The following is a 24,144-nucleotide window of genomic DNA, read 5'->3' on the forward strand; positions in this document are numbered from 1 at the left end:
TTGAATTCTTTAATCTTTTTTTTCTTTTTTTTATAAAATTTACTATTTGTACTATCGTATGTGCCTTTATATAACTTGGGGCAATCTGCGACTAGTGCCGGTTTGCCCTGATTGATGGGCACATTTCTGATGACGTCTGCGGCCAGTTGTGATGAAAATTCTCCTTGATTTTCAGTTTTTTTCTTTTCAAAAAATTACTATTTGTATTATCGTTTTGATACTACGTATTCACTTTTATATAACTTGGGGCAATCAGTGACTAGTGGCGGTTTGCCCAGATCGATGGGAGGTAGCCAAATTTTGAAAAAAAAATTAAAAAAATGGAAATTCCTCTGTACGTTGCTTCCGAAAATAAGTACACATCGACATGTTTACCTTACAGAACAAAAGGCTTGGAAATTCTGAATAAAATGAGGTCATTTGCATGTTTTGTGCTATTACAACGTTTTTAACAAAACATTTTCCAACGTGTTACATTTTGCTTCAAATGAGCCCTGTCCATGGGGTATTTCCGTGCATGACAAATATTTCATCTACCGGCACAAAAGGGTTAACGCAGAATGAATACGCTAAATTTTGATGTAACTCATTTTTGTAGGTCTACTGGTTAATTTTTAATTGGATTCCAAACTCTAGTATCTATAATTTTTAATCAGACATATATATTAATATATACTCCTGCTAGCTTATAATAATAATTACAACAAGTATTCATAATTATAAGCTGCAAAAATTTGTTTTACAAAAGTTAGTTTAATATATACGCTGATACCTGTAACCAATATGCTACTGACCTAATATAACATTGCTTCCTTGATGAAACATGGGCTAATTCACCTTCTCAATGAATGCAACTAAGTGATGGCAATGGGTTTTGCCTTTGAAAAGAAAATTCATGTTTAGATATTTACTGTACTGTACTGACACATGAATTCTTTATATTCAAAATTAACAAGATGTGAAAATTTTGCAATAAGTTACAAGCTTTTTATAAAGAATTTTCACGAAATTTATACATGTATCTGATCAGTAAAATTACTGGTAATTTTACTAATAAACCGATACACTTAATATGCCTATATTGGCCGGTACCAATAAATTTGTCCCATCCCTATTACTCATAAAGAAGGTGAGGATTGTATGGCTATGAAGAGAAATGTCAGTATGACATTGTAAAATAAATTTTAAATGGTAATGTGTTGTCTATTGGATACTCTCGAAAAAAATTGAGGATCATGGAAATCTTGGGGGAATAGTCTTCAGTGTCGATAACATCCTGTAAAACCACAATAATTTATTGTAGGTAGCATACTGTATCCCTGCAACAGGTATGCATAATTATTCACTCTAAATTAGCAAAGACAAGACCTTCACAAAGCACTCCAAAAGCTCACACACACTGAGACCCTTCTGGGTATAAATTTTATTTACACAACTTTCAGAAAATGTGCTAACAAACACTGCACTGGTGTCAAGGTGATATTTCATAATTAAATAACACACACACACATTGTGCTTGTACAATTCAAAGTGTATAATTACTAAAACACTCTTCTTGAGGTATATTATTTACATCAAGTAATCAGCAAATAATTAAACAATTACAAGCTTTTGCAAGAAACCAGATCAAGCCCTCATAATCATTCCATAACATTGAAGAGATCAAATTACAGTAATTGGACATTTTCCCCATTTACTAGAATGTTAAGTGGACATTCCAATTTCATTTTATACAAAATTTTCATCCTTTTCTGTGGTCTAATAGTTTTTGAAGTACATAATATTTCCTTATATTTACGGATTTAAAGCAGGTGGACGGTAACTTTCCATAGCTACTTGTTCTACTATTTAATAGTGATCACTTCAATTTACAACTTGCATGCCAATATGGCACTCATAAAAATTAGTAGCAAATTTCATTTCCTGAATGCATCAATACATAACACTGGGTTCCTTCAACTGGCAAAAGTTGCCACTATTCGGCATTACTTCCATGCTACGTCGTCACTAATATCGCTGCATCAATGTTGATCCAAAAATACATTAATATCTGTAGCACCTGTCTACAACATAATATCTAACTGTTCAAAGCACCTCACATCACTTGGATAATTAAATTTCTTTCGTTCTCCTTGCAAAGCCTACTTCGTTACCTGATGCATAGCATGGGCCAAGTATTCCACGTTCTTAGACGTTACCCCAGCAACTGATATTCTTCCGTCCTTTGTTAGGTAAATGCTGAACTCTTTTGTCAGCTTCTCAACCTGAAAAGATATTATTATACTGAAATGAAATATTCACTTATCCACAAAATTGGATTTTAATTAATATTGATGGCCAATGCCACCATCCTCTTGGTTCGATAATTGAAGATTATTTTTCAAATCCATATTGTGTATTAGGGATGGATTATTCTTATCTGTTTGGTTGTAGGGTTTGATGACAGGGTGCAGTCCACACTTGGTTCTCTCTAGTAGTGTTTCTCAACCGTGGGGCCAGAAGAGGTTGTTCTGAAGTTTGCGAATTGCAGCCCAAGGTAGCAACTACCTGGACAGATGGTCTGTCGTTCAGGTTTCAAGTTCAACTGTGATAACAGGGAAATGTTTTCGTGACAGTGGTGGTGATGGATCAAACAATCTAATCGGGGGTGCACTGCTTCTTGACTCCAAATTTGGAGGTTGACAGATGGGCACCACGGTCAATTTAGTTTATGCAGCAATTTACATACAACAAATACGTACATTGAAGTGGAAATATTCTGATTAATTGGGTTTCATTAGATGCAATTGCTGTCAACTAATTTTAACCAAATTTTATATTTGTCAACAAGCCTAGTTTATGATTATTCCCTAATTTATTTATTAATATTAAATTTCAAGGGTACATATTAATTAACGTAGAAAGTTTAATAAAAAATAATGTAAAACAGCTTCGTGGAAAACATGAGTGTACAATTGTTAGGATTGACATTGACATACTGAATTTACTGAGCTGCAGGCTCACAAAGTATCTCGAGCATTTTCTCGCATACTGTCTCTACCACTTTAGTCAATTATCATAATTCTGGTGTACAATTAACAGAACTGTGTGTTTATATTTTATTTCATTATCTCCATACTATGAAAGATAATTAAAAATTGCAATGAAAAGATCAATTCCCTTATTATTGTTACATTCTATGAAGGTTTCTCTTTAAAATGCCATTGGTTCCAAGTATCTAGGTGTACATAATGCAGTTTGCTAGCTGTCATTTTGAATCTGCCATTTTAGGTTGGCACAGAAATGGGAATTTTATTATATTAGTTCTGGAGGTCTGAAGTAACATTTTCACAAATTCCAACTTTACACTATTTTTGCACGGTAATACCTAGGGTTGAGCCGATATCACTTTGAATAGATACTTGTACAGATTCCCACACATACCGATGCTTGAAAAATTGTAACAAATAAAAGTTGTGGGTGATTAGTCCACTTTAATCATACGCATCAATTTACCATATTTTTGCTTCAAAGGATTCCATCAGAATATTAAAACACTTGTGTTATCACAAAATACAGCTTTTCGCACTGACTTGGTGCAAAACTTCAAATTTTTCATAACTTCCAGGATAATTACATTACTTAGTGATTCTAATGCCACCGGTATCAGACATTGCAGAGAGCTGAAGCCAAAGAAATTATATCAATTTGAAACAACCACAACTTACTCAAAAACAGTTGTTATCATGCGCTTACCTGCTGTGGATTCATTCCAGTGAAGCAGAACATTCCTATCTGATCAGTGATGTGAGACCAGTCTTTCGATGAGCCCTCTTTCTTCAGGTTATCTCTGAGCTGGGTTCGCATTGATATGATTCGATCTGCCATACCTTTCACATCCTTTAGCCTAAACAACAGAAGGTAAACATTATGTAGCATCTGTACATATATTCTTCTCATATTTCCACTTTAATCTAGGAGCTATACGCAACCAAAGATTTATGTGTATGAATATTTCAAAACCACCGAAACGTGCCACATGTGACAAAGGAAGCAACAAGTGGAAGAACAAATATGGTGTGTTACGTTTCATACTGTGTGTATTATATACATTTATTTGCTAGTGGGCTCTGATGGTAATTCAAGTAATTCAAATCCACATATAATTCCATCCTAACCACAACTTTTCATTTTTATTTATTTATTTTTGCAAATTTATTTGTACATATTAACACATTGCTTTTGGTATTACAATTCACAAGATCATAAACCATCAAATTAAGGAAAAAACTTTTTTAAAAAAACATTTTCTAACATGTTACATTTTGCTTAAAATGAGCCTCATCCTTGGGGAATTCCCATGCATGACGAATATTTCGTCATCCCCCTCGAAAGGGTTAATTCAACAATGTCACACATTCTAGTTGCATAAGAATGGTGTTTTATAAACCCATACAAGGAATTGGTCCTCCAAAATCAATCCAGCGACTATGAAATTCTTCATCCATGTAATGTGGGTGTCAACAATTAAAAAATGTTTGAGCTGTTTTATAACTTCATGTACAATAGAGTAAGGAAAATTCTTTGATTCTTTTACTCAAACGTGCTCAATAGATTTTCTCCATTTGGAATTATTGTGGAAGTGTGTTACGAGACTTCAAGTTAAGTATGAGCTGTGGAACTTAGCGTGTGTTTGTAATTCATAAGAAAACTCAATTCTAACAAAAATAAGACCAATTATCTTATGACTTTAGGAATGCACAAGGCATACAGTGTCAGTTGCAGTGTTTTGTTTATGGAGAGTCTGCACAGTGGAAAACATTCTCATCATCTTTTTCTATTGTGGGTGGTTACAGACACACTGATATTGTGCATCTTGCTTCATGCAGTTGTAAGCAATCATACACATGCAATGTCTGCAATTAGCAAGACTATTTTCAGGGAATAAACTTCACAATCTTCATGCGAGGATTTAAGGAACAGCCAACTCATTTAATGTATTAAAACTTTGAATGCACGCTTAGATTAAATTTTACAATATCAATCCACTTTACTTCTGTCTTTAAAAACTAGAACAAGTATTAAAACACAGCACTGTGGTCCTTATCCACAATTGCAATAGGGGCATTCCAAGAAAGTGGTACTACTCCATGTAAATAAAATTAATCAATCTGGAAATTATTAGTGTTTTTAATTACATTAAGGTTTAAATGTTTGTGAACGCATACAATTATTAGCATGTGTATCCTATAAGCTACCCAAACTAATGAAGTCAAACTTTGCTACACCTTTAAAGCATCAAACATGTAACAGACTTTCATTAATGTTTTTATGTATTGATGCTATATCACCATACTCAAGCTTTTTTTTTTCAATAGTTGCAAACAACACAAAGTACTTCATAAATACAGTTGAGACTGCTTTAAACGTAGTTCTGCGTAATTCTGTTTTGTACGTAACTTACTGTAGGTACCGGCAAAATATAATTTAAAAACGTGTTAATTAAAACTATTTGTACGTAATGCATTTATACATAAGTCCGTTTTATACGTACTTATTCTCATAAAATACAGTTGATTTGTACGTAACCAAGCTACAACAATGTCACAGAAGTGATAGTTTTGAGTTTCTACTGGCCGGACATGGAGAACAGAGAGAGGAAAAGTTACACGCTTGATCAGAAAGTAAATTTTTTCCGGAAGTGGACGCTAGCTAATCCACATAATAAAACTAAAACTGAAATAGCTGCAAATTTAGGCATCTCTTATACCTTTGCACAGTCATTAGCAACAGAAATGCTATTTTAGACGATGTTTTAAAATTAGGTGGTAAAACTATAAAACTGTAGTTTCCACTGTAGTATTTCAGTATCAAAGTGTAAATGTCATGTATTTAAGAATCAAACTTTTAGATTCGTTAATTTGCCACTTTATGACAGAAATAACCTGTATTACGTATATCTTGTTCAAAATACAAGTACAGTATTTCAATACTGATATGACATGGTATCTAAATCTGATTTGTAAGTAATTCTCAGTTATACATATTATTTTCTCTTCACCTTGAGATACGTATAACTCAGGTTCAACTGTATATGAATATTTTAATCCAATCGCATTTCTAGAAGCTTACATTTTGTGTGTGACGGAATGCCACAATATACACTGTGATGTATGTTATAAACTCAGTACAATGTAAACACTTACCACTGACTTCTTAGGCTGCTGTCGGACAAAATTTCTGACACAATGCGCGCTCCATGAATTGGAGGATTAGAATACATTGGTCGAACGAGGATTTTCAACTGAGAAAGGGTTCTAGCAGCTTCATCCTTATCATTTGTAATTAGTGAAAATGCTCCTGCTCTCTCGCCTGTAGAGAAATAAATATCCACATCATTTATTGCAACCATTTAAAACTTGCTGCAATACAAAGAGAAATATAAAATCCCACGTACAATAATTTTACTTGTTTAGTAATTAGCTGAACTGGTCAATGTCTATCACTTGGTTGCTGCCAGCCCCCATGGTGGAGTGGTTAGCACATTGCGCTATGATAAGATCGTATGAAGTGGGAAACTAAAGTTATGATGCACGTAAGATCGAAGTAAACTTTTGCGGACGCTTGGATGACAAATCATTAAGCGGGTTGACGATCTTTAGTTGGCCTATGTGGCTTTGATTATCTCTAACAGTTTCGTTTTTATATGAAGTGTTACAGGGAACAAACAACACGTTTTGAATTAAAGCGGTTACCGGAAGTTGCCAGCTACAAGGTCAAGAGTTGCTCACTCACGGGGACCTGCTGAAATCTAGGTCAGAACTGAACAGATGGTCCAGACTTCCAGGCACCACGGATCTGTATTTTGGAACATTCCTGCGATCTTATCTAATTTCTCAATGTGATGTATTTATCGATGAAAGAGCTTGAATTGCCATATACATAAAAGACTGCATGTCCAGCACAGTCATTTTGGGCTGCTCCCCCTCCCCCATTCAGATGTCAGCAGCTCTTAGGATAAGGAAATAAGTCAAGGTCGATTTAAAATAACATCCAAGCACATTCGATGTTCTCTTCTCGCGTATCCAAGAACAAGCGAATTCAAAATGGCAAAACAAGCCTAGCATGTTGGGTAGTGGCTGTTGGGTGCAATGTAACATTGGCATGCTTGGGGGAGGGGAGGGTTGAGGTCAAGTGCTATTGGATATCACTCAAGCTTGGTGTGGTGGTGTCTATTTTTAGATCAGACCCACTTGCGAGCGTTAGAGCTCTTGTGAAGGAAATGAGTGCGAATAAAATTAGTGCAAAAAACATATTTTTCAGCCGATTTCCTTCAGTTTTTCAACTTTTTTCCAAATTTTTCACAGTTCTCGGGAAAAAGGTCCTTACTTTCAGAGGGTCGTTATATCCGGGGTCGTAGAATCGAGAGTTGACTGTATTACATTAAACGCATGTACATAAAAAAATAGTGAATATCACAACAAACAATAAACTATAATACATTAAATGCACATTGTTATGTCATGTCAAAGTTAATTTGTATTAAGCTCACTTTATGATCGGTAAGTTAGTTGAGACTGGAAAAATGTTCTTGTGTATTTAAAAAAAAATACTGAAAATAGTTTAAGATAAACAGGATTATTCAATAAACAAGTTTTCATTGTGTTATGTATCACATGTACACTCACCATATAATCCCATATTCTTTGCGAAAGACTGGGCCAAGGCTATTTGGTGGCCATCTTTTAGGAAAAGTCTAACAGCAGCTGCATCTCGGTCTACATCGCCTGTTAATACAGAAAAAAATATTAAATATTCTAAAACAATGAATTACATAATATTAAACACAACTGCATGATCTTTGAGCATGTAATAAAATTAAGTGAATGGCTATATTTTGGTAATGGATGAAAATTACATGTTCAAAGTAAGAAAATACAATGAGTATTTACTAAAATTTAACAAATGTGGCATTGAACATCATAATACTGCTGAATAATAGATAATGTACAAGAATACAGTTAGATTTTGTACAATAAACTTCAAATCTTTTATTTCATCTTGGCATTGACTGAATACCATAGCCAGATGTCAGGTACACCTGATATTGCTCCATGACACGATCAACGTTGTCAGTACACCTCATAATACCAAAAAATATACTTTTTAGTGAATATGTCATAATTAACCCCATAAATTGTCGGGAATCCATTAAAATGCATGAAAATTTATCGTTCTTTTTGCATTTTGATAAATACCCACACCAACCATCAAAAAATATTACATTACTCCATGGCTGTCTTTTATTAGAATTATTTTTACCTCACGCAAAAAGTTTTGTACACCTTAGTAACTTTTACCCCATATTGAACGTTCATGTAAAGGATCATTTTCTTGCTAAATGGTTAAAAAATATATCTACATAGACAACGTTAATACCCAGTGCAAGGTTCATGTCTTAATCGCTTTATAGACAAAAGTTACATACATTCAACGTCATTTCGGAAACCCTGCAGTAACACCACGAACTTACCTGATGCAAAGCCCTGATATGCCATGTCGAAGTAAGGGAAGAGCTGCTTATCTTTTATCACTTTGGACATTTCTGCCCATTGTTCTGGCTTTGGATCTACACCTGTTGGATTGTGTGCACACGCATGCAACAATATTATTGACCTTTCAGGAATTTTCTGTAAAGAGAATGTTACAATTTAGAAGTGTGCACATTTTTCAAACTACATGTACATAATGGCAAAAACTAAGTATTTATTATAAACTAGCTGATTACCCGGCATTGCCCGGGTATTTATTTATCCCAATCTTCTATTAGACAGGAAAATAATGAATTCTAACTATAGTGTAAAATGTAACTAATTTAAAAGTATAAGTACAATATACAAATTACATATAAAGTAAAATCTTTTACAAATTCACTATACAGGGTGAGTCATGAGTCTCCATACAAATGGTGAAAACTGTGTGTAATGTTTATTTTTCCTTTTCAGGCAGGTGCACCAATGCCACTAACAAAGGAAGAACGGATTGACATCATTCTGTTGGCTGGGAGTGGTACCACCCGTCATGTAGCACGTACATTCAATGCAACTCACAGAACGCAGAAAACCATGACACCATGGCCAAACTTATCAGAAATTCAGAAGGACAGGTTCCGTCGCCGACGAAAGCAGGCTTGGAAGACCAAAGACAGCAACAGATGAAAGGAGGGTAACGCAGGTGCTGACAGCGATGACCAGGAGTCCGACAAAGGGGACCCAACGCCTCTCTGCGGAAATTGGAATCAGCCAAAGCAGTGTCATGCGAATTTTGCAAGTGAACGAGTGGCACCCATACAAGCTGAAGCTCTTGCAACATCTTACAGATGACGATCCCGACCGTAGAGCAGAGTTCTGATAAGTTAAGCCACGGTGTCATGGGTTATCTGCATTCTGTAGGTTGCATTGAATGTATGTACTACATAACGGGTGGTACCACTCCCAGCCAACAGAATGATGTCAATCCGTTCTTCCTTCATTAGTGGCATCACTTTTTCATTGGTTCACCTGCCTGAAAAGGAAAAATAAACATTAGTCACCATTTTCACTATTTGTATGGAGACTTATGACTCACCCAGTAGTATTAATTTAACTCAAAACTTGATTATAAAGAACATTTTTAATTTCACCTCCAGGAGCAAGAATAAATAAATTGAATGGCATTGGAAGTGTCACTATTCATTTTAGCGACCCCGAAAGCTATGGATTCCACACTAATATCGGTCATTTTAAATTATTTTTACATGTCACCCCTTCCCATCCCCACCCCTAGGGGTGCCAGGGGTGTCTTACCCCCACAGTATTTCTCTCCACATTGTAAGTGATATGTGTAAAAAGTTTGGTTGAAATTGCTCCACTCATTCGAGAGTTATGCCGGAACAAACATACATATATGCACACATACATCCATTTTTATATATGTATAGAAGAATAAGATGTTGGAAAAATTGTAACAAGCATTCATAAAAAAATCAATTTATCAAAACCTACATTTTCATGTGAACAAACAACAAATTCCCTATCAGCTTTTTACATTATCAAACAAAAAGTATTAGTAGGGTTAAGATAGGGTAAGAAGCCACAGTGGTCTAGTCAATAGGGTGCCTGACTGCCATGCAGGAGATCCAGATTCCATTCCCGGGGTAGGTGGTCTAAGGTTGGAACTTGTCCGCTCTTAATCCTGTATAAAGTGGCTCTGGGGTTCATCCAGCATCTTTACCTGGGGGGCCCTACCCTCCTCACCCATAAATGTGACCTCAAGGCATTGTGTAATGTACACAGGGAACTTTACCTTACTTTTTAAGATAGTGTAAGTGGGTCCTCCCCAATATTTTCATTCAGTGTTACAATATGGCATGTCTGGCAGCATATTTCTACGTATATGCTACATTATTACATCCGTAAAACATTATGGGGGGGCAAAGGCTAAATGGGATTTCTCGACCTTGAGTCAAAAACCCTGATGGAACTGATATGCAACCTATATCCAAACACCATACGTTTGGTGCAGTGAATTTCGGTGAAGTCCGGAGGGCTCATTTAGTCAAATCCACTCTCCTCACCTCCTCGTTGGGGCCCCCTGGGATCTTTCAAGATGCGAAAGAGAGAGTGGTGTGCGGAAAGCAACGGGAAGCTACCGCATATATCTTTTCCCTAGAAAAACTGCAATCATGATGAGTCATTCCAAGGCAAAATATTCCGGACGTAAACTAGCCCCCCATTCGGATGTCCGGGAGGGGGATGTCTGGGAAGGACACGTTATGACAAAGGACACTGATGGGGAAAAGAGAAGCAAACAGAAGGTAAGATTAAGGATTGGAACGTGGAATGTCAGAACCCTGTTACAGTCGGGAAAGCTAGAAAACTTAAAGGCAGAAATGAGAAGAAACAAAGTAGATGTTATGGGAATATCAGAAGTGAGGTGGGAACAAAATGGTGAAATAGTGAGTGATGAGTTCAAGATGTTTTATTCTGGAGGTGATCAACAAGGAAACCGTGGTGTGGGAATAGTGCTAGGACCACGTGTGAAACATAAAGTTATAGCAGTGCGTTATGTGGATGACAGGATTATAATGGTGAAACTTCAAGGAAAGAAGAAAGACTTAGTGTTAATTCAAGTGTATATGCCACATAGTGGGTTGTCAGAAGAAGTAGTGGAGGAAAACTATGAGAAGATAGAGGAATTGATGGAAAAAGAGAGAAAGGGTTCGTGCATTATCGTAATGGGTGATTGGAATGCTGTAGTAGGAGAAAGGCAGGATGGAAGTACAGTAGGAAGATATGGATTAGGCGAGAGAAATGAGAGAGGGGAAAGCCTGGTAAATTTCTGTAAAAGAAACTCCCTAATTGTTGGAAACACACTGTTCCAGCAACATAAGAGAAGGAGGTACACCTGGATATGTCCAAGAGATTGTAAAAGATACCAGATAGATTACATACTGGTACAAGAAAGATTTCGAATTTGTTTGAAAAATGCAAAGACATTGCCAGGAGCTGACATTAATTCAGACCACACCTTGCTGATAGGAGAAATCAATCTTACATTGAAGAAGATAACCCAAAACCAGGTGAGCAAGAAACCCCACTTAGAGAAGCTAAGGGAAGAAGACGAAAGACAAAAATTTGCAGAACATTTCCAAGGAAACTATAATAAGTTTAAAGCTAGTTGTAACAATAAGGATGAGATGTGGGATGGAATAAAAAGCTGCTTACAGAAGGCAGTGGGTGAAACAATAGGCTACAGGGAAAGGAAAAGTGCAAAGAAACCATGGATTACTGAAAGTATGCTGGAAAAAATGGAGGAACGGAGAAAATGGAAGAATGTAAATACAGAAGAGGGAAGACGTAATTACAAGATACTGAATAACCAGCTAAGAAGAGAAACTGACAGGGCAAAAGAACTATGGTAAAAAAAAAGGTAAAGTGTTCCCCTGTGCATAGCACCACGCCATGAAGGCGTATAGGGGGTGTGGGGGTAACGCCCCACACTTTCTTGATCCGGTCGTGAGTGGGGGTGATGTGATCAGCATCACGCCCCTGACTGCCTTTACCCCCCAGGGTTTCCCCCAGGTACCCATGTTATTCGACGCTGGGTAGGCGCCGGGGCCGCTTCCACCGTTAGAAAAGTTCCCGGATTTGAACTATGGATGAAACAAAAATGTGAAGAAATTGAAGAACTGGAAAAAAGAGGAAGGTATGACTTGATGTATCGTGAAGTAAACTGCTTGGGCTTCCAAAAGAAGAAATGGAAAAGAATGTGGATGATAGAAGACGAGGAAGGATGTGAAATCACAGACAAAAAAGGAATATCGAATGTGTGGGGAAAGTACGTTGAAGAGCTCTACCAGAAAGAGAATCGCCCAGACAGTCTGAATGTAGAAAATGAAGACGACGTGCCTGACGATGAGAAAGGATACTATATCCTGAATGAAGAATTTGAGCAAGCACTCAAAGAAATGAGGAATGGCAAAGCAACGGGCACTGATGAAATTCCTGTTGAACTTATCAAATGCCTGGGAGATGGAAAAAGAGAAATACTGCACTTATGCAATGAAATCTATGAGAAAGGGGATTGGCCACAAGATTTCACGGAGACTGTTTTGGTTCCTCTGCAGAAGAAAAGCAATGCCAGAAAATGTTCTGAGTACAGGACAATCAGCTTGATATCTCACTCGGCAAAAATTCTTCTAAGAATTCTGAACAGACGCCTATACTCGAAGATCAGTGGCGAGTTAGAGGAAGAACAGTTTGGTTTCAGGAAAGGAAGAGGTACAAGGGATGCAATTGGTTTACTGAGGACCATTGGGGAAAGATATTTAGGGAAAGGAAAGGAGGTGTTTGTAGTATTTGTAGACCTGGAGAAAGCCTTTGATAGAGTGAATTGGGTTAAACTTTTAGAAATTCTGAAGAAAATTGGTGTAGATTGGAAAGAGAGAAGACTTCTAAGCAACTTATACATGAATCAATGAGTTAAAGTGAGAACAGGAGACGAAATGACAGAAGGCTGTGAAATTGGAAGAGGAGTACGACAAGGATGCTGCCTATCGCCTACTTTGTTTAATATTTATTTAGAAGATATAGTGAAAACTTGTTTCCAGGGCACAGGAGGTGTCAAATTAGGAGGAAGAAGAATAAACTGCATAAGATTTGCTGATGACATGGCATTATTCGCTGAGGATGAAATAACCATAAATAGTATGTTAGAAGAGTTAAACAGCAGCTGTGAGCAGTATGGGATGAAGATTAATGTAAAGAAGACAAAGGCAATGGTTATAGGCCGGAAACCAAGGAATATTAATGTGAGAGCAAACAGTGAAAGAATCCAGCAAGTGGATAGCTTCAAGTACCTCGGATGCACTATAAGCAGTGACATGAGCTGCAACCAAAAAGTGAAAATGAGAATCGCAATAGCAAAAGAAGCTTTCAATAGAAGAAAAAATGTTTTTTGTGGACCCATGGACATAGGTCTAAGGAAGAGATTAGTGAAATGTTTTGTGTGGAGTGTAGCACTATATGGTGCAGAAACCTGGACGTTGAGAAGAAATGAAGAGAAACGACTCGAAGCTTTTGAAATGTGGACATGGCGAAAAATGGAGCATGTAAAATGGACGGACAAGGTAAGAAACGAAGCCGTACTGAAAAGAGTTGGTGAAAAAAGATCTATACTGGAGACCATCAAGAAGAGGAAAAGAAACTGGTTAGGACACTGTCTAAGAAGAAACTGCCTGCTAAGAGATGCCTTGGAGGGAATGGTTGAAGGAAGAAAAGTCCGTGGAAGAAAGAGATATCAGCTTATGGATGATATTAAATTAACTGGGTCGTATGCTATTACGAAGCGTAAGGCAGAGAACAGGGAAAGCTGGAGATTGCAGTGAAAAACCTGCCAATTAGGCAGAAAACAATGAATGAATGAATGAAAAACATTATGCATTGTTCTAATGGATGCTTTTCAGAAATTACAAGGGATTAAACAAAACTGAAAAAGAAGCAAGACCATAATGCATCTTTAAACATTTATTAGTTTTTTTGTCTTGTTACTTCTTTCATTACAAAATTCTTACCAGTATGTCACACCAAAAACATGGTTTCAGTATCTATAAAATCAGTGGGTTTTTTCATGGGGAGAAAGGTTCCGGTACTTTCTAATTTGATTTATTATTGTTACTCTGTTCATTACAAGAATTATTCAAAATGTTGTGCTATATATTTGTAAATGATCGTGAATCTATGTAGTATACATTCTAAAATTTGTGTGTTTACTCACTAAATATATGCACAGTATAAAAAACTTACGTGAGTATAATAGTCGTAACACTCCTTGCAGACGACGTTTCGCAAAGCTACGCTTCGCTTCTTCAGGTATTTCTTTTCAGTAAATAAAATACTTCGTCATATATGTAAAAATAAATCCAGGATTAGGTAAAAAAAAGTGTATTGGGATATACAATTTAAAATTACATGACGTTAAAAGTGCCATGTAGGCTAAGAGATAATTCTAAAAGAACGGTATACCCATACTACCATATACAATGAATGACTACTGTAGCGTACAAGTGCTACATCCCTTCCAATGTGAACTCCACAGATTCTGAAGCAGCGCGAGTCACTTCCGGCGTGACAAGGAATTTAACAGACTCTTCACTGTTTTTTTCCCATTGTTTAAACATTTTGATCCATGTTTCATCCACGTTACCGTCATCCCTATTTAGTTTTTTCCCCCATCAACATAAATATTTGCTGCCTCGAGAATGTTCCTATCTGGTTGTTTATGAACTCTTTACCACTTCCCTTTTTCTAACCTTATGTTTCAATTCTAAAACATGTTCGGAAAGCCCAGTCTTCGGTGCGTAGCTTCGCGAAATGTCATCTGCAAGGAGTGTTACGACTATTATACTCACTCACGTATATATACTCTTTATACTGTGAATCTATGTAGTAACATACACATTTCATTTGTTACAATACAATATCGTTAGTTTTATTGTCACCTACAAAAAGGTGCCGGTACAGCATACCGTTGTATAGTGCCAGAAAACAAGCACTGTATAAAATACATACCACAGAGCATGTATTTACATGGCAATGAAATTTGTGATGTTAGTACATAGTGTCAAATATAAATGGGGTGACCTGGGTAGGATTGTGAGGTGAGTTATATTGATACATATAATGACCATTGTGTTAGCATTTGTCCCTTCATCTATCTCACATGATCATCCTTCATCCCATTGTCACAATTCATTTAACAGAGGGAAATGAAATAGAACAGATAATGAAACATCAACTTACTGCAATATCCTGCAGGGCTCCTTGGAAGTCAAATCCGCAGGTCTTGGGGTCGTAGTACCTGTACTGCTTTACATCAAGGTTTGAGTGCTTGAAGATTGGTGTGTGGTTGCCCCAAGAGGGTGTCGGAAGATAAACCACTTTATTTCCTGGGAAGAATTTAGCAAGGAAGGCTCCTCCTACCCTGAGAGCTCCGGTACCTGATATACCCTGCACAGTTGCATTCTGGGAAAAGAAAAAGTTCATTAAAAAATGTATTCAGAAATTACTGCATAAGCATACGGTACTTTGACTAGAATTATGATATGTGCACAATATACTTTAACATTTTGAACAAAGGACTGACAAAATACCACTTTGAACCAATGTTACCAATTCTCACTGGTACCGATATCAACGTTTGATAAACTGTAAGAATTAAAAGTTGTTGAAAAATTTTATTAATATTAATGTGGGGATTCCATTGCAACTATAAGCATTAATTTACCAGCTGAGTTAAAATATTCAAAGAATTACTCTGAAATATTAAAATATCTGGTATTTAATATGAAAAAAACAGAAAATATCACAATTAGCATAATTTCCATGATAATTAGACTCCACATGAGTTGAGTGGCATTTTTGCAAACTCCAGAAAAGTGGTGATCAGTATCACTAAAAAAATTTAAGCCGATACTTTCTGATGCCACTGGTAGTCTGTATCAACACTGCTATTAGTTCAGCCTATTTGAGCATAATTGTAACAACCAGTGGTTCCCATGCCTAGTTTCACAGATGTGAAATATGGCACCATTTGCATTTAAAGTGTGCACAAAGGAACATTTTATTGACAGTAAAAGTGTAACCTGGTTTAATAATAATAATTCCGTGTTTTTGATCTCAGGGTGTCTACCGAAATAACAAATCCAAAATTCTTGACTTTTTCTTGACCTTTGTTTCATTTTTCTTAACATTTCTTATTTAATCACTTCCTACATAGGTATAGCTGGAAATTAAGAAAATTGATATTTTTATTCAATGAAAAACCCCTACCGCAAGCACAGTTAAGATGAAAGCTGTACTTTCACAAGAGATTTAGACCTGCTTTAATTATTAATGCTTCAGACTTCATCCTGGATGGGGGAATGGCCACATCACTTCATTAATATTTTTACAAAACTTCACGCATACAAGAATGCAATTCTTAATAATAAAAGTGAACAAATCTAAACCACAATTTAATACAATTCTAGATTTTGCAAATACAGAAAAACCTCGTTAATCCGGACTAATGGGGGGATAAGGTAACCGGTTTAACGAAAGTCCGGATTAACTGAAAGAACAGTAAAAAGTGCATTAAAACTCCATTTATAGCAATAAAACACATTTATTATGGTGTATTTAAAGGGCATAGTTGTTTGGGAAGTTCTCTTGTTGACTTCTAGCCACATTTAAAACCTTGCATTCTGCTTTTTTTTATTGCCTTTTGCCTATCCGGATTAAGCGAAGTCTGGCTTATTGGGGTCTGGATTAATGAGGTTTTACTGTATTCAATTTTATCAAATCACAGTGCAGGTATAATATAACAATGTAAATTCACTATACTATAAAAAATAGCAAAAATTCTTAACCACAAGTATAATTTCTTGACTGGTAGACACCCTGAATCACTATAAGTTGAGCCCTTTCATTGTTCATAAGGGCCCATGTCCATTAGGTCCTAATAATAGCATGTGGTTTGGAAACTTGGACAATAAAAAGGATGAGAAATGATTTGGGTGGTAAAGTTGAAGTTTCTTAAGACAAACAATGGAAAAATGTTAGAAGCTTAAAAATTACAAGAATACAGAGACCAAGAATCAGGTGGTGTAGACATACAAGAGGTTACTGTTGTGTAAGGTGCTGCCACCTAGGCAATCAAAGCTGCACTATGCCAGTGCCAACGTCCTCCAACCCACACCTGGAAACCTCGCTTATCTCTTGATCCTGTTAAAACGACAGTTACCATGGAGAAGAAATGTAGAAAAATACAGTGGATAAATTTCCAAGCAGAAGAGTAACAAGAGAAATGGCAGAATCTCTGCAAAATGGATAATGATGAATCATGAATACAGAATAAGGAAAATCGAAGAATTTTGTGCTCAACTGCACACTAACATAAAATTATCTAATTTTACAAGTCATCACTGGCTGACAATTCTACTGATTCATCAATCTCATTCTAATATATTTCTAGTACTATGACTGACTAATATTAATCATCAATCAACACTCACCACGCCACTAGATAGCTGTGGGCTATTGTCACCCAGTGCTAGGCTGATTGCCAGCTTACAGAACTCTGCGTTTCCTGCAATGGGTGCATATTCTTTGTCCAGTTTCTTTTCTCTCATACGTTCTTCAGCCTGAGAATAAAAATGGTTTTAAATTTTACATGAATGCCAACCTTACAAATAAAATGAAAATAAAACTATACTAGATCGATTACTATGTTTTATTAATTTCTATTAGAAAGTAACAAACCAACAAAGTTGGAGCTGGTTTCCACAGTGCAACACTTTATAGACTATAGATTGATTCAGAAAATGAATCATACCAAAGTTTTCTTTTCATTATTACATTTCTGCAACTTGCCAACTGAAAGCAGGCCAATGCTTCCCAAACAAGGTGGCAGGCACATATTTAGCAACATGTATTGAATGTCTGCTGACTGCAGCTTAGTGTTGTTCACTGCAGGAGCATTATCTATTTTTCCCAGGAGTAGAAGACTTTCGTGAATACAATGAAGTGTTGCTTGCATAATTTTCCCTGCTATGAGTATGCTATGAGTGTAGCAATCTTCATTCATTTTCATAGTGGGGCTCATGGTGAAGCTCATCTTGAAACCGACCCCCTACATTTCTTTTGGAAATTTTTCGTTCAAAATTTCATAAAATATCCCAAGCAAGTTCACTTATATCTTGAGACAAATGCAAGGTTTAAACAAATCATAACCATTGAGTGATCAGCAACGAGGTCATCAATAACGAATGCATGATTCCAATTTTTTGTCTGATAGGTGTCCAAGAATATTGAAAATTTTCATTTTTCATAAAGACCAAGTGAACAAATATAGCAAATCTGAAGATAGTAAAGTTGCATTTTTTACTTTTCCTGTAAGGTAATGTAAAGTTCCTCATGCATATAGCATCATAGGGGATGTGGGGGTAGGGCCCCCACATTCTCAATCTCTGCCTCCAGACTCTCTTAGCACTCAGGATTGCCCCCAGGTACACATTGATTTGAGGCTGGGTGAGCGCTAGAGCTGCTTTATGCCGGAACAAGGACAGAAAAATTCTGACCTCAGATCACCCACTCTGAGAATCGAACCCGGGTCTGCAGCGTAGCAGTCTGAAGCCATATTAATTAAACTGCCACGGTTCTCTTACTTTTCCTGTATGATCTGATTTGGAATGACCCCCATGCAAGCTATCACATCATAACCCAGTCCTGAGAACAAGATGGGAGTCACAAGCTTGCTCATATTTTTAAAGAGTGTTTTATCATGCTATTTTCGTATTTTCTGTTGTCTGCAAAAAAAACTCACTTGCATCACATGCTCAGCACCTTACAAGACTCTCATAGCCCTGTCGCATGAGGAGAGTGGGCAAGTTTCCGTGAAGCAATTAATTTTCCACATTCTATATATTGTGCGAGATATTTATATTCTTGAACAGCATCAGTGACTGGATTCAAATTGATACTTTTCTGATATCAATATCACTAAAAAGTTTATTTTCTGCCACATTAGCTAATCGCGATAAGGGCGAAAGATGGTTAAATGAAACTGAAGAAGGACATCAATGTCTAAATTGTGAGTCAATCACTTGACTTGGTCAGTAACCAATGTGGTAGCACACTGATCTTTCAATGTACTTTACACAGTCATCTGTGGACAAACATTAGGCTGTTGATGCCAAATACAGTGCTGCAATTTGCAATACAAGCATATTAATAAAAACTCAAGTACGTGATGCAACAGTCCTTGAACAGTCAAGATGGGTGAAACATGGTCACAGCAAGCCCCAGAGCTGCTGTTTCCTGGATTTCGAAAAGCTGCCTAATTGTCCTAAGATTAACTCAGGATTGAACCCAGGATCATTTATACCAAACGTGAGTGTGATAACCATTTGGCTACTTGGGAGATGAGGATATTAAAAACTTATGAAAATGAAGGAATGGCACAAGATGAATAATTCTTCTTGAAGTTTGAGTGCTCATAACTTGAATTAGCTGCAGCACAATTCATAATTCATTTTCAGTTTTTGACATTCAGCCAATTCACACTTAGAATAAAAAAGGAAGAAATACCATATCTGAATTACATCAACACTTCAGTGTTGCCTAACACAGATTGCCTTGTGTACGTACGTGGATGATAAGAGCACTTATCATTACTCAAGAGAGTTTACACAAATAAGTGGTTCTTAAGATAAAAAGTAGTGCTGCAGGAAAGACAAGAGTAAAATCAGAATCAAGGCATGATTACAAGCTTGCATGCACACACACCCGCACGTGCATTCCACTTACTGTCATGACACTGGGTAAAACAAAAGGCTTGCCGTTGTCATCTCTGTATGCGCCTACACCTAAGTTAATCTTCTTGGGATTGCTATCCTTTTTATATGCTTCTGTTACACCCAGGATTGCATCCGGTGGACCCATCTCAACCTGCTGCCACCATGTGCTGAAATTATTGAACATTACCTTCATTAATTTTTTTAAAGACAATGTTACTGTGAAGGTCTACTGTTACTAAATTGTATTATACGTTCGAGAAAATACTGAAATTCACATCACAACCCTTTCACGGTCCAAGTTTGTTTTAGGTCTACTTCATTCCGACCAGTGTGGGAAATTATAGGGGGATTTTACCCCACCAACAATCTTGTCCTAAATAATCCTGCCCACCAAAAATGTTCAGAGGGTAGAGAGTTTTTGTTGTTAAGAATATAACAAAAATATGCCATGAAGGTGCATTTAGGGGATGTGGGGGTAGGGTCCAACATTTTCGATCTCTGCTATTTTGGAGGTGATGTGATCAGCACCACAATCTGGCCACCTTTACCTCTCATGTACCTTTTGATTTGGGGCTGGGTCAGCCCCAGAGCCACTTTATACAGGGACAAGGCTGTAAAAAATCAAACTTTAGATCACCCACCCCATGAATCAAAGTCGGGTCTCCCGCATGGCAGTTGGATGCCCTACCGATTAGACCACCATGGCTAATATACGTATTTGTCTGTGAGAATTAACCCCCCCCCCCCCCTTTTCCATCAGTCTTGAATAATTTCAGGTCCTGGCTTCGACAGACTGACCATGACTGAACTTACAGTTTAAGAGTGACATCATACTATGTGCGCATTTATCACAATATTGTCGGAATGGGTGATGCTACTTTAAAAAAAGTAACATTGTAGAAGAAAGTACGAATTTCTCCAAATGTTTGCAAGTGGAAGTGTTTTTTTAAAATTGATTATTAAGCTAGATACAATCTGTAAAAAATACAGGGTGTTCCGGGAGGAAGCGGCAATACTTTGGGAACTGGTAGTATGGGTGATTGATTCTAAGCGAAAAAGTTCATATGAACATGGGTCCAATTTTGAGCGATAACTGAGATATGAACAGAAATAAAAATGTAAACAAAAACAGTAACAAGTAAAACATGGCCATGTAATAGTAATTGTGTAAGTAAATACTCCTGTTATTCGATGCTGGATAGGTGCCAGAGCCTCTTCCACCGTCAGAACAATTCCGGGCCCTGGTCGGGAGTCGAACCCACGACCCTTGGATTGGTAGTGGAACGCCGTACCGACCAAGCTACCATGGCCCCTTAGTAAACCATAATGTTCCCTGACAATTTCGCAAGATGGCCAAAAGGTGGCAGCACATGAGTTACTCATTGAAGGGTCTTACCTGCAGTGCTGTGAGTGTGTGTACTTGGAACACGTGCACATTTGTGAAATGCTGTTATCTGGGTTGTTTCCGTAGCTACCACGGCCCCTTAGTAAACATCATTGGGAACTGTGTAGTGCAACACAAGACGTCCTCCGACGCGCTCAGAAGTGCATTGTTGTTGTGATGGTATTTTTGAGAATCTGCTGTGACCTGCTATCATTTCTGTGGCCTTTTCCGTCCTTACATTCGTTCATGTGAGTACTGACCAGGAGGTGTTAACATTTAATTTTTCTACATTTAGGGGAGACCGGGGTAATTAGAACAGGAAACAGCCTGTAGAAGTTCCACTGTAAATTACTCAGAAAGTTACTGATGGATTTTTTAAAAATTTCTACCATTTAAAAGGACATCTTTTGCATATTTTTGAAAAAAATAATGACCATACCTGCATTGCAAATACTCGTCCAAAAAAAAAATTGTCATGACACCATAAAATTGTTCCAATTACCCCATTTGGGGTTAATGGAACATAAGTTAGAAATTTCAACTGAATAGCTTTAGATTGCTGTTGGGGTAATACAAACATCATATATAAATGTCCCATTTACCCTGCAAATTTGAACATAATAGCTCTACTTCTTCTGGAGTTATCAATGCTTGCTTAAATAAAATCCCAAGTTAACATTTTTTTTTCATAAAGTTCAATTTCCCAGCTGTGAAGCAAATATGTGTGAATGAAAATCAGTGTTCTATGATTTATTTGAAAGGTTACAGGCCATTCTACAATGTAGTAAAGAAAAAACTTCTAATAGTTGCATGTACAATCTAGTATACCCAAGCGAAATCAAGCAAATTACGCAATGTTCTAATAACCCATTTGCAGAAATTTTTGGGGTAATAAGAACTTTGCTTATAAAAACCAGGCAAATTGCCCATAGACAACCAAACTCACATGAAATGATGTGTGCCCTTATGTTTTATTATAGGGGTGAAGAAAATTTTGAAAGGGTTCTTTCATTTACATCCAGTATATGCAGAAGCAGAGAAACACCAAGCATGCATCACATCATTTTTGCAGGTGTATAATAAAAGTCAAATAAAACTTACTTTTGTGTAGTTATTCCAATAACAAATTTTCTGCATGTAGGTTTAGTGTAGGTACATAGGTATGAAATGTTATTACACCAGTCTTTTCGTTTTAAATTATTCTACATTAACATGTTCCAATAACCCCATGTTCTAATTACCCCGGTCTCCCCTATTGCTTGCTTCATTACTTAATTATTGTGTACTAATTACTGCTACACCACAAATTCATGCAAGAAAGATTAGTATCAGCATGTCCCTTCTCATATTTACTTACACAATTACCATTACATTGCCATGTTTTACTTGTTACTGTTTTTGTTTACGTTTTCCTACATCATTTTTATTTCTGTTCATATCTCAGTTATCTCAAAATCGGACCCATGTTGATATGAACTCTTTGGTTAGAATCGGCATGAGTTTACAATACCAGACCACTCTCCAATTTCTATAAAATGTCGCCTACTTACTAATTTCGGTGTCCTGATGACGTATTTGTAGTTCATATTTGGTGGTCACTTGTTAAAATTGTACATTTACGTGTAAAACTTGTAAAATAACCTTGCGATTTACCACGGTGATTGTCCATACACAGCAATTCGGAACCATCTTTCTTTCGCAATTTGTTAATGGTCTTCCTTTACGCACAACAATCTTGCTGACGTCAGACGAGGAATGCCTACGAGGATAGGTTAGGCCTGTTAGGTTAGGTTCCATTAGCATAAATACAAAGAAAAAATAATATTTTAGCTAAGAGAACTATATCTTGTCTTGCCTGTTGATTTCTTCATGTTGGGAAAATGGCGTCTTCCTTGGAGCTATTGTTCTTATGGTAGGTTTAAGTTACGTTAAGAAAACATAGTTTATTTAGTTTTTTCTCGATTTTCATACTCGACCGCCAATTATTACATGCAAATTCGTGATTAGGAGTTCACAATTAGTGAGTAGGCAAAATTTCATAGAAATTGGAGAGTGGTCCGGTATTGTAAACTCGTTCCAAGTATTTACAAAACCCCGTGTATTTCTTATGGTATGGAGCAGCAACTTCAAATTATGACTATTCAAATGGAAGATTCGACTTTTCCAGCCACAAACAAAATTTTAAACCTGTCCCCTTTCTGTTCATCCAGCAGTTTCTTTTATATTCAAACACTACATATTGCCCAGGTCTTGAACTCTGCATACGCCACTGGTAATATCATGTAGTATAATAATAATTAAACCATTAATTTTCAATTTATTATACGTAGCTAAAATAACATTGTAACATCGACGCCACTTAGTAGCTATTTTTAATTTTATCTTAGCACCGCTCATCATGCACTTTCCCATTACTATGTAGCGAAGCGGTGTAGTTAACATGTATTCACCACGTGATAGTCGAGTGCGAGTTGTATGTGATGTATTATCCCGTTTATACTTGCGCATATTTCGCCTTTGACCTTCAAAGGCCGTCAATGACATTGGCAAATATTATATACAAAAAGAGTAGAATACTCTTAAAAAAAGCATAAGAACTAAGTAATTTGTATCTACAACTTCGCCTAAGACGTCTGTAACATTTAAATTTACAGAAAAATCTTGGAACATGAGACGTCTCTGCAAGACTACCTTATTATTAAGTTACAGGTCTTTGCTAAACATAAGGCATACCTGGCTCGACATACAGAAGGACACAATGCATTTTGGTTGCTTTTTAACAGATTAGCTGAAAAAGACACCAGTTTTAAAGGTGTTGCCATTTCAAAGTACTTTACGGCCTTCTCGAGTTACGAACAGTTTTCCTTGTTTCTCGCCAACACACAGCAGAATAGATTATAGAATG

The 24,144-nt window shown here is 36.7% G+C and overlaps 1 protein-coding gene across 1 annotated transcript; it reads right to left on the reverse strand.

Annotated features, from left to right (window-relative positions):
- Positions 1-1,516: 1,516 nt before the first annotated feature.
- On the reverse strand, positions 1,517-24,144 carry Got2 (glutamate oxaloacetate transaminase 2). Its single transcript, XM_083139259.1, has 9 exons — positions 23,973-24,144; positions 19,866-20,022; positions 17,573-17,701; positions 15,321-15,542; positions 8,513-8,669; positions 7,668-7,766; positions 6,186-6,351; positions 3,736-3,886; positions 1,517-2,264 (listed from the first exon to the last, which is right to left on the reverse strand). The coding sequence occupies exons 1-9, from the start codon at positions 24,059-24,061 to the stop codon at positions 2,142-2,144; spliced, it is 1,293 nt and encodes a 430-aa protein (XP_082995385.1). The 5' UTR covers positions 24,062-24,144; the 3' UTR covers positions 1,517-2,141.

This window comes from Lepisma saccharinum, chromosome 17, assembly GCF_977018435.1.
Source record: "Lepisma saccharinum chromosome 17, izLepSacc3.1, whole genome shotgun sequence".
In the NCBI taxonomy this organism is placed as follows: Eukaryota; Metazoa; Arthropoda; class Insecta; order Zygentoma; family Lepismatidae; genus Lepisma; species Lepisma saccharinum.